The sequence below is a fragment of the Channa argus genome, chromosome 17, assembly GCF_033026475.1.
Source record: "Channa argus isolate prfri chromosome 17, Channa argus male v1.0, whole genome shotgun sequence".
Taxonomy (NCBI): domain Eukaryota; kingdom Metazoa; phylum Chordata; class Actinopteri; order Anabantiformes; family Channidae; genus Channa; species Channa argus.
This window is the reverse complement of record NC_090213.1, coordinates 7,963,605-7,980,800: the sequence shown is the minus strand read 5'-3', so window position 1 is coordinate 7,980,800 and position 17,196 is coordinate 7,963,605. Positions and strand designations below refer to the sequence as shown.

Genomic DNA, 17,196 nt, shown 5'->3' with positions numbered 1-17,196 from the left:
TGCATCATGAAAAACAGCTCTCACACCCACATTGCTCTCAGACGAGGAGGGGGGGGGGTTATACAGTACCAGCCAGCAGAGTGATGAATTTTATGCCTAAAGCTCAGAGCTGTCTCCCAACTCTGCCTAATAATGGTGGATCTTCAGTAGCGTTAGCACACACATGTGTAAAATAGGAAGAAAAAAAGCATGTGGGCTCCTCAGCAGTTTGGAGGGCAACTATAAATACTGAGGTGAAAGGTGAGAAGCTAATACTGCATGTTTATGGTTCACCGAAAAGAGCTTTCTTTGCCGTCCTTATCATAACAACCTGAAGTGATTTTCACTGGCTGATGATGGCTCCAACTTCCCCTCGGTCCAGAAATGGGGATTGTGTTGGATGCTTTGGTAACCGGCGTGCTGTATCAGCTTTACACTAATCCAACTGGCTACGAGCTGGAATAATTCAGGCCGACAGCGCCGAGCAACTGTAGCGCGTCTCAGAGGGGAATTTGTTTTTCTGTTTCTTTCCAGCATCTGTTTAATCTCTCAAACAAGCCAACCTGGATGAAGTGGACTGTCACATACTGTGGCGTAATGATAATAACAATAACAATGATAGGTGAGCTTGTGTGTTTACCCCTGAGGCCTGTGATCAGAGTGCAATCTTATGAGTACACATTTAATACCCATACCCAAAATCAAAGTGTCCCGTGACAACCTTGGGCTAAACCAAGAGGCAGCTAACCCATTTGGCCTCATCCGAATATCACGTCTGGTGATGTGTCTGCTCTCCATCAATGTGGTGAGGTGGAAAACTGTGCCAGTCCATTTTTTGTTTGTAACAATTTACACCAATTAGTGCAGAAGCCATTTGATTAATCAAAAATGCCATTTAAGCCTTTTACCTGTGCTGGGAACTACTGTAATGCTGTATTGACTACTGTAGAATGATGGTTTTCATGCACTTTCTCATGTTCACTTTCTCATAACTTTCAGGAAAACCAATGCCAGATACCCAGTTTCCATATTCTAATATACACTTAATGCCAAAATTCAGCCCTACGCTGAAAATTTCAGTGGTGTCGACAGTCTGAAAATTAAGATGGAGGCGGGATGACTAAAACACAGTTAAGGAAGGTTTGTTGGAGGAAAAGATCTATGAGTTGGCAAGGATATCAAATAAGAGAAATTATTGTACGCGTTTTGTAACCTGCACATGTCGATCATGCTGGACCACAAAATTGACGTACTGATTTTAGCTGCTCAAGAAGTCCAAAGATCAACAGCTTTCCCTTCAGGGGCCGTCACAGTGGAACCTGTTCTGCAGGTTGATTTAGCATGAGTTATTTAAGCCAAATGCCCTTTCTGCCAGGAACCCTCCCATTTTATTCGGGCTCGGGACCGGCACCAAGGTGGCCCTTGGTGGCTGGGTGGGGCCACACCTGGTGGGGTGGGTTTTGATCCTGCAGCCTTCTGCATCCCAACCTGATGCCCACTATCCACCAGGCCCTAAACCTAGCTGCTTAAGAGATGTTTAAAAATAACACACACTGCTCCAAGACACAATATTTAATAGCACATTTCAAATAAAGAAGTTTACACAAATTAGGGCAGCACGGTGGTAGAGTGGTAACCACTCTTGCCTCACAGCAAGAAGGTCCTGGGTTTGATTCCCAGACCGGACGGGTTTTTCTGTGTGGAGTTTGCATGTTCTCCTCGTGCTTGCCTAGGTTCCCCTACCCCTAAAAACATGTATGTTTGGTACCAGGACAGGTTGTCCCATAGTGGCGGTGTGCTCAGTCCCAGCGGCTCAGGACTATCCATCTCCATCTGATCATCTGACGAAATTCCCTTGGACACCTTGTATGTACAATGACAAATAAAGCACTAAAAATACAAAGTTAATGTAAAATGAAATGCTGTATAGCAAAAGCATTATGGTGCTGATCCATTGGATACATAAATACATAGATACTTTGTTCATCTCAAAGGGAAATACATTAAACATCCATTACTACAGTTTTCCAACTAGGTTAAAACAACTACGAATGGATTTGCAGAAACTGTATGACCCAGGTCTGATGAACCTGCAGATTGAGTGGAGGTGGAGCTGACACTCTGCTGCCTGTCTGTCTGCTCCTGCCATATGGGCAGCCCGAGGCAGTGGGTACCTCAACAGGGTGACAAGGAGACCTGACACACTGGATGGTCCTTTAGGAATAGTTATAAGAAAATGATTTCATTGGGAATTCGTCCACATATACTGCACCCTGTTAGAAAACAGACTTAAGGGTAGAGGAAATAGTCCTCATGGCTGCAAGGTCACTACAATGAGATTTGAACTTTGACCTTACAGGTTCATTAAGCTCTTTGAGCAACTGGTTGTTTATTTGCTCTTGTCATATTATGCACAGCGCTGCACTCAAAGACTAAATAGGTTTTAAAGCAGCAAAAGCACCGAAAAGCAAATAAATGTTTCAATCAAGCCGCAGAGTGTGTGCTATAAATGCCAGCTGACTGCTTCTTATGAAATGCCATTAAGGCAAATAGCTTTTATTCTTGCTACTTTGCTCAGATTGTTCAATTTAGTGCCTGAAAACTAAAATAATCAGTATATAAACAACATGGAAAATCTTTTTAGTACTGAGGAGACTCAGGAATAATAAATGCTCTGCACTTATATAGCACCCATTCGCTCACACACCAATGGGGGAGCTGGCCAACGCTCATCAGGAGCAACTAAATGGGGTTCAGTGTCTTGCTCCAGGACACTTTTACATGTGACTGGAGGAGCTGGGGATCGAACCAGCAATTGGGGGGATTGTTGGACATCCGTTCTACCTCGGCACAGTCGCCCAGGAGCAGCAGGCAGTGCAGTGAAAGGTTCAACTAACACCTTAATGAGATCCATTACTTGATTAAATTGCATGCGGTCAGGTGCCAGCATTAGTCTTGTGCATCACACGACGCGACATTTGATAGCTTTACAATGTGGCAGTGGACCCAGTAGGACAGCTCAGGCAGGACGTTGATGGGCACTTATGTCTCCACTAAGAAGCCATTATCAAAGGACCACACACACTCTTGTCTGTGTGAGAGCGCTGATGCATCGCTCTGTTGTAAAGCGGCCGCACGTTTCCTCACGCGGGTCTTATGTTTGAAAATATTTCTGTCAAATGGATGGTCTCTGTGACCATCAAGAGATAACAGTGGGAATGTAATTACTGTAACTCCCAATTTCTGCCTTCAAATGAAAACAGAAGCTACTGTAAATACATACAGTAGAGAGAGGAGGTGAAGGTTTTCTACTGCTTCTCAGTCGAGTGATGCTGTAGAGACATTCTAAAACACTTGGTGGAGAGTCTTAAACAAATGATATATCATATCCATGTGCAAACATTTCAAGCATTTTATAATGAGGATGCATGTCACCCAGGGGAGTGGTGTGTTTGGCTCTTTGTAGTTGTTTTTAGGCATCAATGGCTTTTTCGTCTGCCTTAGAGACTGTCTCAGACCCAACACATGGAGACATACACAGACAGACAACTATTCACACTCCCATCAACATCTGCGGGGAATTTAGAGTTGCCAATTAACCCGGAGTAGACCCAAGCAACATGCAAACTCCACACAGAAAGGCTGGAGATTCGAAAGGCGGAGACCTTCTGCTGTGAGGCGACAGAGCAAGCCACTCCACCACCGTGCTCAATTTACACAAATGACTGACAGAATATTCCTGTTGCAGCTTCTCCTTGTCAACTCGTTCACAGGCTATGGCCATTGTGTGGTCAGAGGATGTTTCTCACCTCTGTGTGACCTTCAATCCAGGGTTTTTCATTATTGTCTACCTGTTCTCTGTGTAAGCTGCTCTGTGTGTGTTACGTGCAATGCTCTGTGCATCCCCTCTGCCACCACACGTTAGTTTAGGAAAAGCACAGCTGCTCCCTGAGAGCAGCTGAACAGGGGCTGCAACGTGTATGAATATATAGGAGAAATACCGTGTTAGAATGACAGGTGCCTGTGCTACACAGAAAGAGCAAATCTAAATGTTAGAATTACAGGACAGAGAAATAGACTGAGTGGATGGGAAAGAGCCTGAATTGGGAAGAAAACAAAGAGAATAATGAAAAGCAATTGAGGAACCAAATAGCATGAGCAGCAGCACCAATTTTGAAAAAGAGCATTCAGCTGAATAAAACAATAACCAGCTGGAGTCCAAATTACCAGTCACCACGAGATTATATCATATTTTAGCAGGCTGGTCACATACTCTATGTTGTTGTTCATGACATCGAGCTTGGCTACATTCACCTGCAATTTGTTATACGCTGGTGCAGATTAACGACCCTAAAATATTGTTTGTGTTCTACAGTATCAGCTGCCTCGTCACCGTCACTTGAGACAACTACAACGCTGTTCGTACAGTGCAAATGAATCAAAGGCAGCTGATTGTGTGTGAATTTTAGCAGTCATCTCCTGATTCACACTTGGCCCAGTTCCTAGCCTAGATGTAAGTGTGTCTCTGCTCTTTATATATTTCACACAAAAAGAATCTCGTCATCCTAACAATCACCATCAGCCGTCACATGAGTAATTATGAGGTTTGAAGCCCAGGTCTGTGCTTTCTAACCTTCTTATGTCTACTAAACAGTTACAATCATTTAACCTTTACCTTTATCCAACGTCTCCTTTAATGTTACTTAAGTTGGTTAATCAAATTGTTTAGGAATATTTCGCTATCTGTTGTAAACATGTTTCCATTGCTTTTAGCAATTTAAAACAGTTTATCCATTAGCCATTTCAACCACTGCAATAATTTTGTCAGTCTGTGTCAACAATCTATTCACAAACATGCAAATAATGTATCTATTGCTCGAAATAATTATTTAAAAACACTTTCTTCACTACTTAAAGGCACAATTTTCCACCATTAAAGTACTATTGTTAGAACTACTTTACGTGTTTAGCCAATAATTCTACCTATTTCAACTGTGTATTCATCATGTCTATTTTAAATATTTAAGCATTACAGACGTTACTGACCATAATCAACCTCTGTGGAGTCATTAACACCTTAAGATTTATTAAAGGGTCATGGGGGTCACCTGAGTCAACGTCTAGTTTGAAGCGAATGGTTTCCATCACTCCTCTTTCAAACCATCAGCCTTCTTCACCAACGTGTTTACACTGATTGTCCTCCAAGGAGTGTCTCCATGTCCTTCAGGTGCAGGTGGACTGCTTTACGTTTTGCCCAGAGGAGCTGGCATCATTGTGTTGTGCCATGTGGTTGTGAAGCCTTTGGTGTCCTGAACAATTAAGTCCCAACATTCCTTGACACCTTGAACTACCTACAGTTTACTATTGTGCATTGCACTGCTCATCATGGTGTTTTATTCTTTCCCCAGGTTAATTAGCCATTTTCACCGTGACCCTACCGACTAGTTAGGTGTGAATTGATCCTGAAATATCGATGCTTCTAATCTCAACGTTTGCTGTTCTAAGATCAATCGTCATATTAAAAGATCGATATCTATTACAAAACTGTGACTCTGTAAGTCTGAACTGTATAGAAAGAAGAGTTGCAACACTGAGGGTCTAAAAATGAGAGCGGGTCTCTCTAAATCCACTCTGTGCAAATTCGTGAGCCACTGAGAACAGTGTTGACATTCTCCTTAAATGCTTGAGACTTAGCAACAATGCAGAGTGTGGTAATGTTATGAAGCTGCTGTATGAAAAGAAGGTCCTGTAAGGGAAAATCAGACTTCCATAGTGGTGGCATTATCCAGGTATCCAGTGTGCAGCTATGGAAACGTTTATTAGCTGGAATTATGTCTGCTTAGTCTTCACTTGTGTTAAGTTCACCGCATTGGTAAAGCTCCGGATTGTCTTGGCATCATAAAGTAGCATAATAAATAACTATATAAAGATCAGGGCCACAACCTCTAAGATGTGACCTGAATGGCACTATTTGTTATTAGACGCAAGGTCCTACAGAAATGCCTTATATCTCTTCTTCTCTATGGGCCTCTGTTGTTTGGATCCTTATGTTTTCCCTTTTTATTTTTCGTACATAGTATCAGTATCGTAGTATCAGATCGGGGATCAGCCTGGGTTTTACTTGGTATTAGATCGAGAAGGAAAAAAGTTGCATTACACATCATTACTAAAGACACATGGTGGCTGGGGGGGACATAGACCTATTGGTGACCTCAACTTCTTTCATGCGATACACTCCACAGAGGTTAAATGACAGACGTAAGGGAGCTGGATAAAATATAAACACATGGCCCTTTCAGCCCAAAAATCATTTACCATAACGATAATAAGCAAAAAGTAAAGGACATTGCAGTCATCCAAAGTAAAAAATTAAAAATGGATTTGGGGTGCATTCAAGCAGAGTTAAATAAATGCAAGAAAATACTATTTATAGCTCTTTCTCATCACCATAGCAAAACAAGGTTGTTATTTTAATTTTCTGTTATAAACTTTAAATCCATTGAAGTTTTATATTGGAAAATTGTCCCTAATCTTGTGCAGTGGGTCTCACCATGTGAAAGCTAACTCAGAGGTTACAAAATGCTCTTGTTCGTGTACCAGGTGAACATTTTGTTATTGCAAACTATGTTAGAAAGGCCCTTACTGAAAAATGTAGTGTTCGCATACTGTTCTTTATGTAGACCAAGTCCAGTCCAAGAGTCCTGCAATAAATCCTACCTTCATGGAGGAGGATTTTGGAACATGCAGTGTGCGGCGCTGCTAAAATCCATGGTGGTGGGAGTTTCTTTATTATTCTGTGCATCTGGCTTGTAATAGACTAACGCAATGCAGCAGCACAAACTAAATCCTCCGCAATGACCCTACAGTTGTTACAACACTTTAGTTTAGTTTTAGTTCGGTGTATCTAATAATTGGGGAGAAAATAGAGCAAACTGACTGAATCATGCCATCTGTTTGTTTTGAATCAGTTCATGGTTCTTGTCAGTAGCAGATGCAGTGTGTTTTGCACTCTCGCCAGCCGTTCACCACAAGGAATATTAACATCTATTCTCTCAACAAACAAACAAACACAAAAACAAAACAAAAAAAGTCTAATTTTAGCATCATTTTCCAAAACTTGATCTCCTTTTCTGGCTACTCTTTCACTCTCTGTGCCCACACAGGCACACTTTCAAAGCAGATAACCCAAATGGAGCACTTGAAACAGATACGCCTTTTATTTAAGTTGACCTCTTAAAAGCCTGGAAAGAAATCCCAACTCGAAGTTCCTACATTAACAATGACTACAAATTAAAGACTTCCTACTATAGAAATTTCCTTTTAAAGCTTTAGCTGTGGCTCAGCTTTTTAAATTGGATTGTTTTTATACATTTACTGCAAACAGACCACGATTTATGGATTTAAATCTGTTTCCCTTCATCATTTTATCTTTTGACTTCATTTTCTTCATACTATAATTCATCTCTTCCTTGTCCCACTTCTCACCCCACTCCCCTGTTGTGTACATTATCTGTATGCAAACCCCATTTTATTCTGGCTGTGCTGTGACTTTTAAAATCAGTCAGTATCAACTGCGTATCAGGTACATAAATCACGTGATTTATTTAATTTAGCCAAACCTCCCAGAGATCTCACACTCTGCTTGGAATGCCTTTTTGACTGACCTCATGGAAAACTACGGCCTGCCAAGGTTTTCTCTCATATCCCCTAAAAGGGAACCTAAGAAGTAGGTTTGGAAATAGACCCTGATAGGGATTTTTTTCCTTTCACTGTGAAAGCAAACCCTAAGACTTGGATGGTTGGACACACACACAGGAGCAGATTAGTGCTTTTAATCAAGGATGAAATGCTTCAGCAGACAACATATGAAAGTTGCAGGTGTGCTGCACAATGAGAGGGGTTCACTACAAGACAGGTAAATCGGAGCACTGGCAGCACAGTCACAGCTCTCTGACCTAACCCCTGGTCGCTTTGTGATGTTTCAGTGTTCGGGCCCCAGCTGCGTGTTGGGTGGGAGCATGTGCTCCCAGGCTCACACAGGGGTAACCGAGTTAGAGTGAACCCAGACAGATGCTTTGCCAATGTGCTGTCTCCTCTGGCATTACATCACAGTGCTAGTGATGAATACATCCTGTTTCCCCCACTTTCTCTCTCTCTCTCTCTTCACTATCTGAACCCACTCATTGTAATGAAGGTTTGATTAAAGAAATTATTCTTACTATTTTACAGCTGGCTGACAATAACAGCAGTGTAATGTACATGCTGACATACATCATTACAAGGGCCGAGTGTAATTGGGATCTTGGAAGTATGCTGCTCCAAGTTGGAAGGCTGTATGTACCGAAACAACTTTTTATTTCATTCAACACATTATTCAAGACACTTTACACCTTTCTTCTCTTTCACCAACACATTCACACACCAGTGGCAGCAATGCAAAGTGCAGCCCCTTGATGCCTTACACTTAACCATGATGGTCACCAAACAGCAAGTCCTCCAAATAAGTCTGCAATCACTTAAGCTGAGTCTGTGACAAGTACAAGCCAACCTTGAAAGACCTGACTTTGTGCCAGTAGCAGTTTGTGACAAAGGCTGAAGGCTGATGACAGGAAATGTAATGCTCTTGTCTTCACATTCTACATTTGCACTTATTACACAGGCTGTTTTAAATGCTTTTTATGATTTTAGTTCAGCCAGGAGGTTTCTGGTCAGTTTGCTTTGCCAATACTTAGTTGAGCTGTGCAGTTTATCGAACTTTGAATTCAATTACAATTATCTTAATTATGAGATGGCTATTAAAACAAAATAATCAAGGCAAAATTAATATTTGAATTGCCGTGGATGCTATTATCGTTTTTGCGCCGTTATCTCATGATAATGTGATAATTATCTTGTTATCTCAGCGAGTTCATTTCTTGGGAAAACGAAGTTCGTTTTCTTGAGATAACAAGATAATTTAGCCAAATTTAAATTACCGTCTCGCCTTTCATAGATCACATCTAATGCTTTATTCTTCAACGTTTGTGTAATAAATTGTTATTGTGTGATTACATAAATTGTGTCATTAACAAAAGCAGTAGAGACCCACTGAAAGAGAACAAACAGATTATTATCGGTCCTGCTGGTACAAATGAGGTACTGGATGTAATCCAAGACTCCCAGAAGCTGCAAGAGTAATATTTGCTTTTACAGATATCTATCCCCACTAACTAAAAGCTAAACTCTTTTCTAAAAGTACTTTTCTGGAATTTGCATAAATTCAAACATATTCAGCTTTGGCCTCCTTTGCATTACATGCACATCACATGATATCCCACATTTTGCAAATCAAAGTGCTCATTTTGCATCCAAAAGAAAAAAAAGGTAAATCTTTGCCACAACGAGTGGGGTTTTATTCTTAGGCAGGAGGTTGGAGGAATCTGCTGTTTGTATCCTGCCTCTTATGAACAGTGAACATCGGATTCTTTAAACCATGACCACAATCTCTTTCTATAGATCAACATTAACCTGTAACCATGAAATCGACAGAATAAAAAAAAGTCATGTATCATTTGTAATGGTTTTGGAAGCTATAGCTTAAAGCTATACTGATTGTGTACCTCTGGCTTCCACTGCACTGAAGTTACTGCGAGACATTAAAAGAGCAGAAGAGCTGTTTCTAATCCTTAACTCACTGAAAATAAACGAAGCATCAACACTTCCTTTTTTTTGATTCATAGTTGCACTCATTGACTCCAAATATTGATATTTTTTCCAATTAAACATATTCCTGGAATTCTGTCCTTTCTCACTCAGACATTACACAGCAGCTGTCACTGAGGTCTTGTGGGTCAAACCTAATGGAGGGAGGTGGGAGAGCCAGAGCTGTGTTGAAGTGCCTGAATAAACAATTGTGGGGTCATCCGGAGTTTGAAGTGTCTGTGGTTTAGAATTGATGGGGGTCTTAGGCCCATGTTTTAGATCGATTCGTGGGAAAGCAAGAATCTTCCTTAGACTTTAATGTTGGATGAAATGCTTGATGCTCTCAAGTGAACAGGAGTTAGAGTGTGCTGGGTTATGTGAGGATGTCTTTGGCCAGACCTAGTTGGAGATGAAAGGGGGCTGCACGGAAAGCACGCTGAGAAGCGGAGTGAGCTGCAGGTCAAAGACGGCTTTGACCAGAAGGGTGACACGATCAGAGTTTATTTATACAGTTGTGTAACAGAACATTCATCAGTCAGCGTGGCATTTTAGCAATGGCGTAAATGCAGATAAGAGTGACGCCGCACTGGGATGGCTGATCGGGCCACCTGTATGTTGAAGAACTAGGATAGCCATATACGGCTGAATGCTGTGATTATGTGTAACACCTCACCACACTTGAGCTTCGCAGAAGGAATTTGTTTACCACCACAGCAACACACTTCTTTTCCACGAAGCTATAAATTATTAGAAATACTTTGCTCATCTCAGTATCCTGACGTGTACTGCTGCACGGACTAACATTCCAGCTGCACCACATCAGACAGAATAAAACCTGCAGCAGGTGGTCAAAGCCTAACATGAGGGATATCCACTCGAACCATCTCTACACATTAGCCTTCAACACCATGAAAGATTCAACACACTCAGATGCACCCTGTTCCCAACTCTCCCCTCAGGATGACTTAACATCAATCCATTTTCCTCCACCTGCACAGCTATTCTATCTGTCAAACCCAGGCCTTCACGTGTTATTTGTTATAATAGGAATGGTTGACATCTGATTGGTTATGAGGGTTAGTCGGGCTCAAAAACCTTTAGATGGAAATAACTTTGGCAGTACTGTTGGTTTTGGGTCACAGCAGACCTATTAAATCTTGTAGCATTTTTACACTAAACATTCAAGATCAAAAAAAGTTGCCTACTGTTTTTACCATGAACTCACAGCAGTAAGCTTTTGCATCAGCCAACTGCTCAGCCAGAAACATTATTTAGCCATTGTATTTTGACCTTTCTAAAGGCACCAAAAAGACACAAAACCCTTGTCAATGTAATGCATAGCACTAATAAAGCACTCACTCTTTCTAGACAGTAACCTGAGATATTAGTGTAAATCCTTTGAAATTATTCAAAGACAACGGAAACAAGCAGGCTACTGCTTTTACCTTTGCCCCTCGGTCTTGAGTGAAACCCTGCACCACACACCTAACACAGATGAGCGTATTGTACAGCGTGGCACTGGCAGGTCTCCAGGGTGTGGACATGTCTGAGGATGTTATCAGTTACCACTGTATCCCAGAGAGAGCAGCTCTGCCACCAGCATTTCTGTTACTGAGCCTGTAAGTCATGTTTCTTTGTGAGCTTCTGACCTGTTGGGTACATGTGTGTATAGCAGCATGTTCCAAATCTAATTTGTGAGCTAATCATCTGTAATTTATTTCATTTTTTCTCTTTGTGTTCTTTTACTCCGCACGCTTTGGACATTTTAATGAAGCACGTGGCTGTCAACAGTTTCTTCTTTGTCCAGGTTCCCGATGAATTAGGCCCCGTCACTGCACAACCTCTTTGACAATTCCCCCCCATTAGGTGAGGTGATGCACACAATAAATACACTGTGCTCCTCATCTTGTTGACGAGAACAAATTGTGCCTGGTAATCAATGAAAATGTAATTGAGTGACACAGAACTGGAGACCCAACAGCCACATTATGCCATTGTTTGATGTATTTTCAAAGCCTGATTTTATTCCAGCCTAATTAATCAGTATAATGAAGACTTTAGATGCTGTGAGTGATGCAAGTCATGTGTTTTAGGCAGGGGAAGGGACCGCATTCTTCGAGCTGACATTTTTTGGGAGATAAAAGTGCAGTTACAGGACTAAAAAGGTCACGTGGCAAACAGCTTCAATGACATTCACAGTGCTACAGATTAGCAGTGGTGAAAGATATCAGGCCTAATGTGGCACAGCAGTGAATAACGCTGTGCATTCCTCTGCTAAATTTACTGAGAGGATTAAACTTTGTAAAATAAATCAAGGGTAGGAAAACTGTTACAGGCTGCATGGAAGACTGAAATTAAACCTTCATATTACCAAATGTTAGCAAACACAGTCACAGTCTGATAATATTTCTTCTCTCTGCAAAATTATTTGTTTTGAAGCATTTCAATTTGCACTAGCCTTTTTGAGAGCCATTAGCTTGAATGTTCGGCTGTAAATCATAATTTAGTAATGAGAAGCAGCAGCTTGGGGTGAGGAAGTGTAGACAATGGTCAACCTGTGTTCGGCTAACCTTTATAACCTTTCCCTGCTTGTTAATTTGGCCTAATAGGTCTTTTGAAAGGTGCAATGACCTTTTCAGTGTTTTCAAACTTTCTTTTACATGATAATTACATAAAGTCTATTATGAGACAACCAGCCCTGGGCCGCGGTAAAGTTGTTGCACACAAATTGGCAATGTGAGCTAATTTTAGAAGGAATTACTGTTCCTTAGGAAAAAGCTGATAGCCTGTAATTTCCCAGATGTCTCTGCTCTGTTTTTTTCCATCAATTCATGAATTATGCACAAATAGTTGTAGTCATTCCTACATAATGATACAGCTATTTTGGAACCAAATGACTTCATTTTATGTTTGGTAAAAGCTTCAGCCTCAGACGGTGTTGAGTGCAGTAGTCTGTTTTCTGATGTCAGTCAAACCTCTGTGGTACTAAAAGAGTGGTGAGGCTGCACTTTTCCTCTGCCAGTGGCAATGACTGTAATTCATGTAAACAGATCAAGTGGCCTTGGTTGCTTTCCCCAGCATGCCCGGATGAGCCGTAGAGCCGTCCTGTCTCATGATAACTTCGTCGTTGTTGGGGGAGCGAGAGCGGCACAGTGGGGAGGGGGGATGATGAACTTGTCATGTAGGCCTCTTCGGTCTCTCTCACACGGCAGCAGGACTGCTGGACCTGTCGCCTCCAGCTTTTCCTTTTTCTGTTGAAGCCTGCTCCTGTCACTCTGCTTGTTCCCACTGCTGCCTGCTGCTGACAGCTCCCAACAGGCTGCAGCTCAGTGCCTGTGCTCGCCTGAATACGCCTTCCTATTGCTAATAAACCTTTTCACCTTTTCTACATACAGGTGTAGACTGTGTAGCCTAATAAAAAAACAACAACAACACATTCTACCAGAGTTTGTAGTGAATAATACACTTTTGAACAGCTTAATTAACATGAAGTTTTTATCTGTTTATGCTCTGCTACTTGCAACCGACTGAAAGTCGGGGCCCTCTTAGGGAGGTCTGCGACGGGTAGTGCTTCACATAGTTACTTTTTTTCTTTTTAACTTTTGTCAGCCCTAGGGGGGCCCCCTACTGGCCTGGGGTCCCGAGCAGTTGCGTGCCTTGCCTGCTGGTACTGAGCTCCTCTGGTTAAAAGTTTTGTAATAGCAAGGCTGTTTAAAAAGCTCTTGATATATATAAAAACATAAATGCTGAAAATACAATTTAAACATTAATATTTTTTATTAGTTAAACAGTTAAGTGATATAATGTAAAAGCGATGTAGAAAAGGTTAAAATGTCCAGGTGGTGCCACACCAGGCTGTAGCAACATAAATGTATTAAGTGTGTAAAACACATTTTACCGTTAATTTTTATAAAAAACAACTTAACATTAAAATTAGCACACTGGAACTTGGGAAACAACAAGAAAATGCTGGGAAAAACCAGTGTGTTGGCCAGAGAGTCGGTCTGGTAAAATAAACTGTGCATAATAAATCCACTTTAGCAATTAGAAGATGGGCGACATATGATGAGAGTTTAAATGGCAAAATGTCTCGGTGTGTAGTGAACGGGTCAGGTTTTTCCCTCCACAAAGAGATGCATCAGATGTACCGGCTCTCGTTTTGGCAGCACAACTGGAAAAGCTTTGAACACATTTGACACATAACAGACAGATGGCTCAACCCCACGAATCAGTGTGAAAACAAAACCAGAGCCCGAAGAATTAGATCAACCAATCGAGTAATTACATTCAGTCTTTTCGATTTGTTGATCTCGTAGTTATCAGACATCATCTTTCAGCTGCTGTGTGTGACATTGTCCACATGTGCGGTGTATGTTTCAGGTGATAATGATTTCATGCGTGCGTCTCCTAGCACTGGGACAACAGGAGTGAGGAGATGATATAATGAGACAAAATGTTGACACTTAATCTGCAGTGTGCCTGAAGGAAGATCAAACAGAGTGAAATTCACGAGCTCCAGTGTGTCAGCACGTAAAGATTAATATGAAATTAGCTGGTGGTCTGGTCACTGCAGTATTTGGACATGTCAGAGATGGTATGTTTATATAGTAAGTGGTTCATTAGTCACTCTCTGTTGTATGGAGGACTTTGATAGCAGAAATCGTCTTCTCCAAACTTGTCTCATTAGTGCACACAAACAAGAACTGGGGATTGTATTACATAAATAAAAATGACTGATATGTACCATCAACCCTATGTGGCAGTGGAAAGGTAGAGGACTAATTAGTTGCAAATATACTAATTAGCTTAAGCACTTTGTAGAGACCAATTGTCAATTAATTATTCAAGCTCTCACTCACATACACGACATCAATACTTAGCCATTGCCGCCACACAGGTTGCATTCTCATCTCCAGTTGCATTCTGCCGCTGTGAAATGAAGAGCGTTTCAATTTATGGGAAGTGCTGTTGAAAGAATACAAATCATTTTCCTTCTGTGTATCTGTCTGCTCCAGGTCTGCTCTTCTCAGGCCCCTGTCCTCTGCACGGTAGATTTAATTAGTTCTGCACCAGTGACCCTGTCCCTTTCTCCTTCTTTCCCTCAGGGTATGGCCACGCAGCCCCCAGCACAGATGTGGGGAAGGTGTTCTGCATGCTCTACGCCCTCCTGGGCATCCCTCTCACTTTGGTCATGTTCCAGAGTGTCGGTGAGCGGATCAACACCTTTGTCAGGTACCTGCTTCACCGCCTGAAGAAGTGCCTTGGCATGAGGCGCACTGAGGTCTCCATGGTCAACATGGTGACCATTGGTTTCATATCTTGCATGAGCACATTGTGTGTGGGGGCACTGGCCTTCTCCCACTTTGAGGGATGGAGTTTCTTTCATGCCTACTACTACTGCTTCATCACGCTCACCACCATTGGCTTCGGGGACTATGTGGCACTGCAGAATGAGCATGCACTGCAGAACAAGCCAGAATATGTGGCCTTCTGCTTCATCTACATCCTGACCGGTCTGGCTGTGATTGGAGCCTTCCTCAACTTAGCAGTGCTGCGCTTCATGACCATGAACACTGAGGACGAGAAGAGGGATGCAGAGCAGAGGGCGCTCCTCGCTCATAACGGTCAGGTGGGAGGACACATCCACTGCTCTGTAGACCTCCCTTCATCCCCCTCCACGCCCACTGGCTGTGGCGGAGGAAGCACAGCCGGAGGAGGCGGCGGAGGAGCAGCGAGCCGAGGTTTACGTAACGTTTACGCAGAGGTACTCCACTTCCAGTCCATGTGCTCCTGCCTTTGGTACAAGAGTAGAGAGAAGCTGCAATACTCTATACCCATGATCATCCCCTGTGACCTCTCCACCTCGGACACCTACATGGAGCAAGGAGAGGCTTTTTCCAACCCCCTCCACTCTAATGGCTGCGTGTGCAGCCTGCAGCGTCACTCTGGCATCAGCTCGGTGTCCACTGGTCTGCAGAGCATCAACACCTACAGAAGACTCAATAAACGCAGAAGCTCCATCTAAACCAGGCGAACATCACGCTTTAAGGTCAAGTTGTACTTTTGTCCACCATGTGGTGAGGATGGGCCCTCATGATGTGGTACTACATCAGAGAGACAAAAACTCCGGTCTTAATAAGACACAGTACTTCTGATGTTTGCTTCTCTCTGACACTGAGGAGTCTCTACAGTCTTTTAGCCATATGTTCAACTTCCATTAGCTAAACACCCTTTAGGACTAGCATTGTTACTGAGGAAGTAATGCTAATGGTTGTTAAAAAAGCATTAATTACACAAACTCTGAAACTGTTGCAGTTAGAAGAGCATGAAAAAAGTTGTTTCTTTGTTCAAAAGACAGAATTTTATCTAATAGAAAAAGGGACAAAATACAGCATGAGACATGTTTTTCAGAGGAAACACTGTATTATCTGTAAATAATGCCCCACTTAGAAATGTTAGATTCGCTTTTTCCAGTACAGACTTTCCAAAAATGCTTGTAATGCTTGTAATACTTCCAAATGTGTATATATTTGGAACACTCCACTTGTAGGTAGGGAAAGCCTATTTTTCCAGTAAGAGTTTTAAAAATAATCTCAGTGTCTTCTCCTTTGTGTCTTTAACTAAACTTCAGGTTGAAGCCAAACTTTCTGATGTGCTTTATGTATTTTGCTTCCGTTAGAGAAAATACATACAGCAGCAGGCGTTTAAATGACAGTCTTCACTGACAAATGAACAATGGCTGAAGAACGGGGCGTTGTCGTGACAATGTTTCTAACCACTAGGCCTGTGTGCCGCTCCTGTCAGAACTCACTGTGTCTTGTACAAATTGCTATGAATTTATTTTTGTTTTTTTTCTGTGCATCAAATTATTCTATGTAGTCATCACATAGCAGAACTATACTCTGATCTGTTTAAGTTAAAGCATGTAAACTCATGTGTACTGTACATTGTATAAAGTCACATCTAATTCACTGCTGCACCTTAGTAATTTAAACGCTTAGGGGCAGTGGAATTCAGTCCACTCATTTTTAATGGAATCACTTCATGTTTTGTTATGTAAATGATAATAAATTCTTTCTTCTGTTGTTAGTCTGAGAACTGTGCATTGATACGTTGTTGTGGGTAACTCAGAATAGTACAGTAACTTTACACCTCGATCATACTCTCAGTGAGTATGCACCTCATGCACTTAGGGGCATGTTTGCTCCAGCCCCCAATAACACACTTGATTCAGCCAACTGAGGTCTTTATGCAGTGTCTAGTTTTTGTCCTCAAGAAGAGTGTTTTTTTTTTTTTTTTTTTACCTTACTATATATAATTATTTTAGTCATATCACATTCATTGTAGTCACATGTTTTTTTTTTAATCTTTTTTTCTGCTGCATTCTCTTACACATTCAATATGCCTGTTAACATCTTTTTTTCTTTATCATAATAAAATATTATTTAATTTAAAGTACTACTTTATTCATTTGAGTGCATGTGGTCCTTGTTACTTTTTGTGGTTTTGTTGTGTTTTTCTGAGATGTAAATTCAT

General features: G+C 41.6%; 1 protein-coding gene across 1 annotated transcript in view; it reads left to right on the top strand.

Annotated features, from left to right (window-relative positions):
* The window catches only part of kcnk3a (potassium channel, subfamily K, member 3a), a 28,853-nt gene extending 12,108 nt beyond the window's left edge, over positions 1 to 16,745 (top strand). Inside the window, exon 2 of the mRNA XM_067482916.1 lies at positions 14,766 to 16,745. Coding sequence (XP_067339017.1) covers positions 14,766 to 15,685 — 920 coding nt within the window. The 3' untranslated portion in view covers positions 15,686 to 16,745. The remainder of the gene's footprint in view (positions 1 to 14,765) is intronic.
* Positions 16,746 to 17,196: the final 451 nt, after the last annotated feature.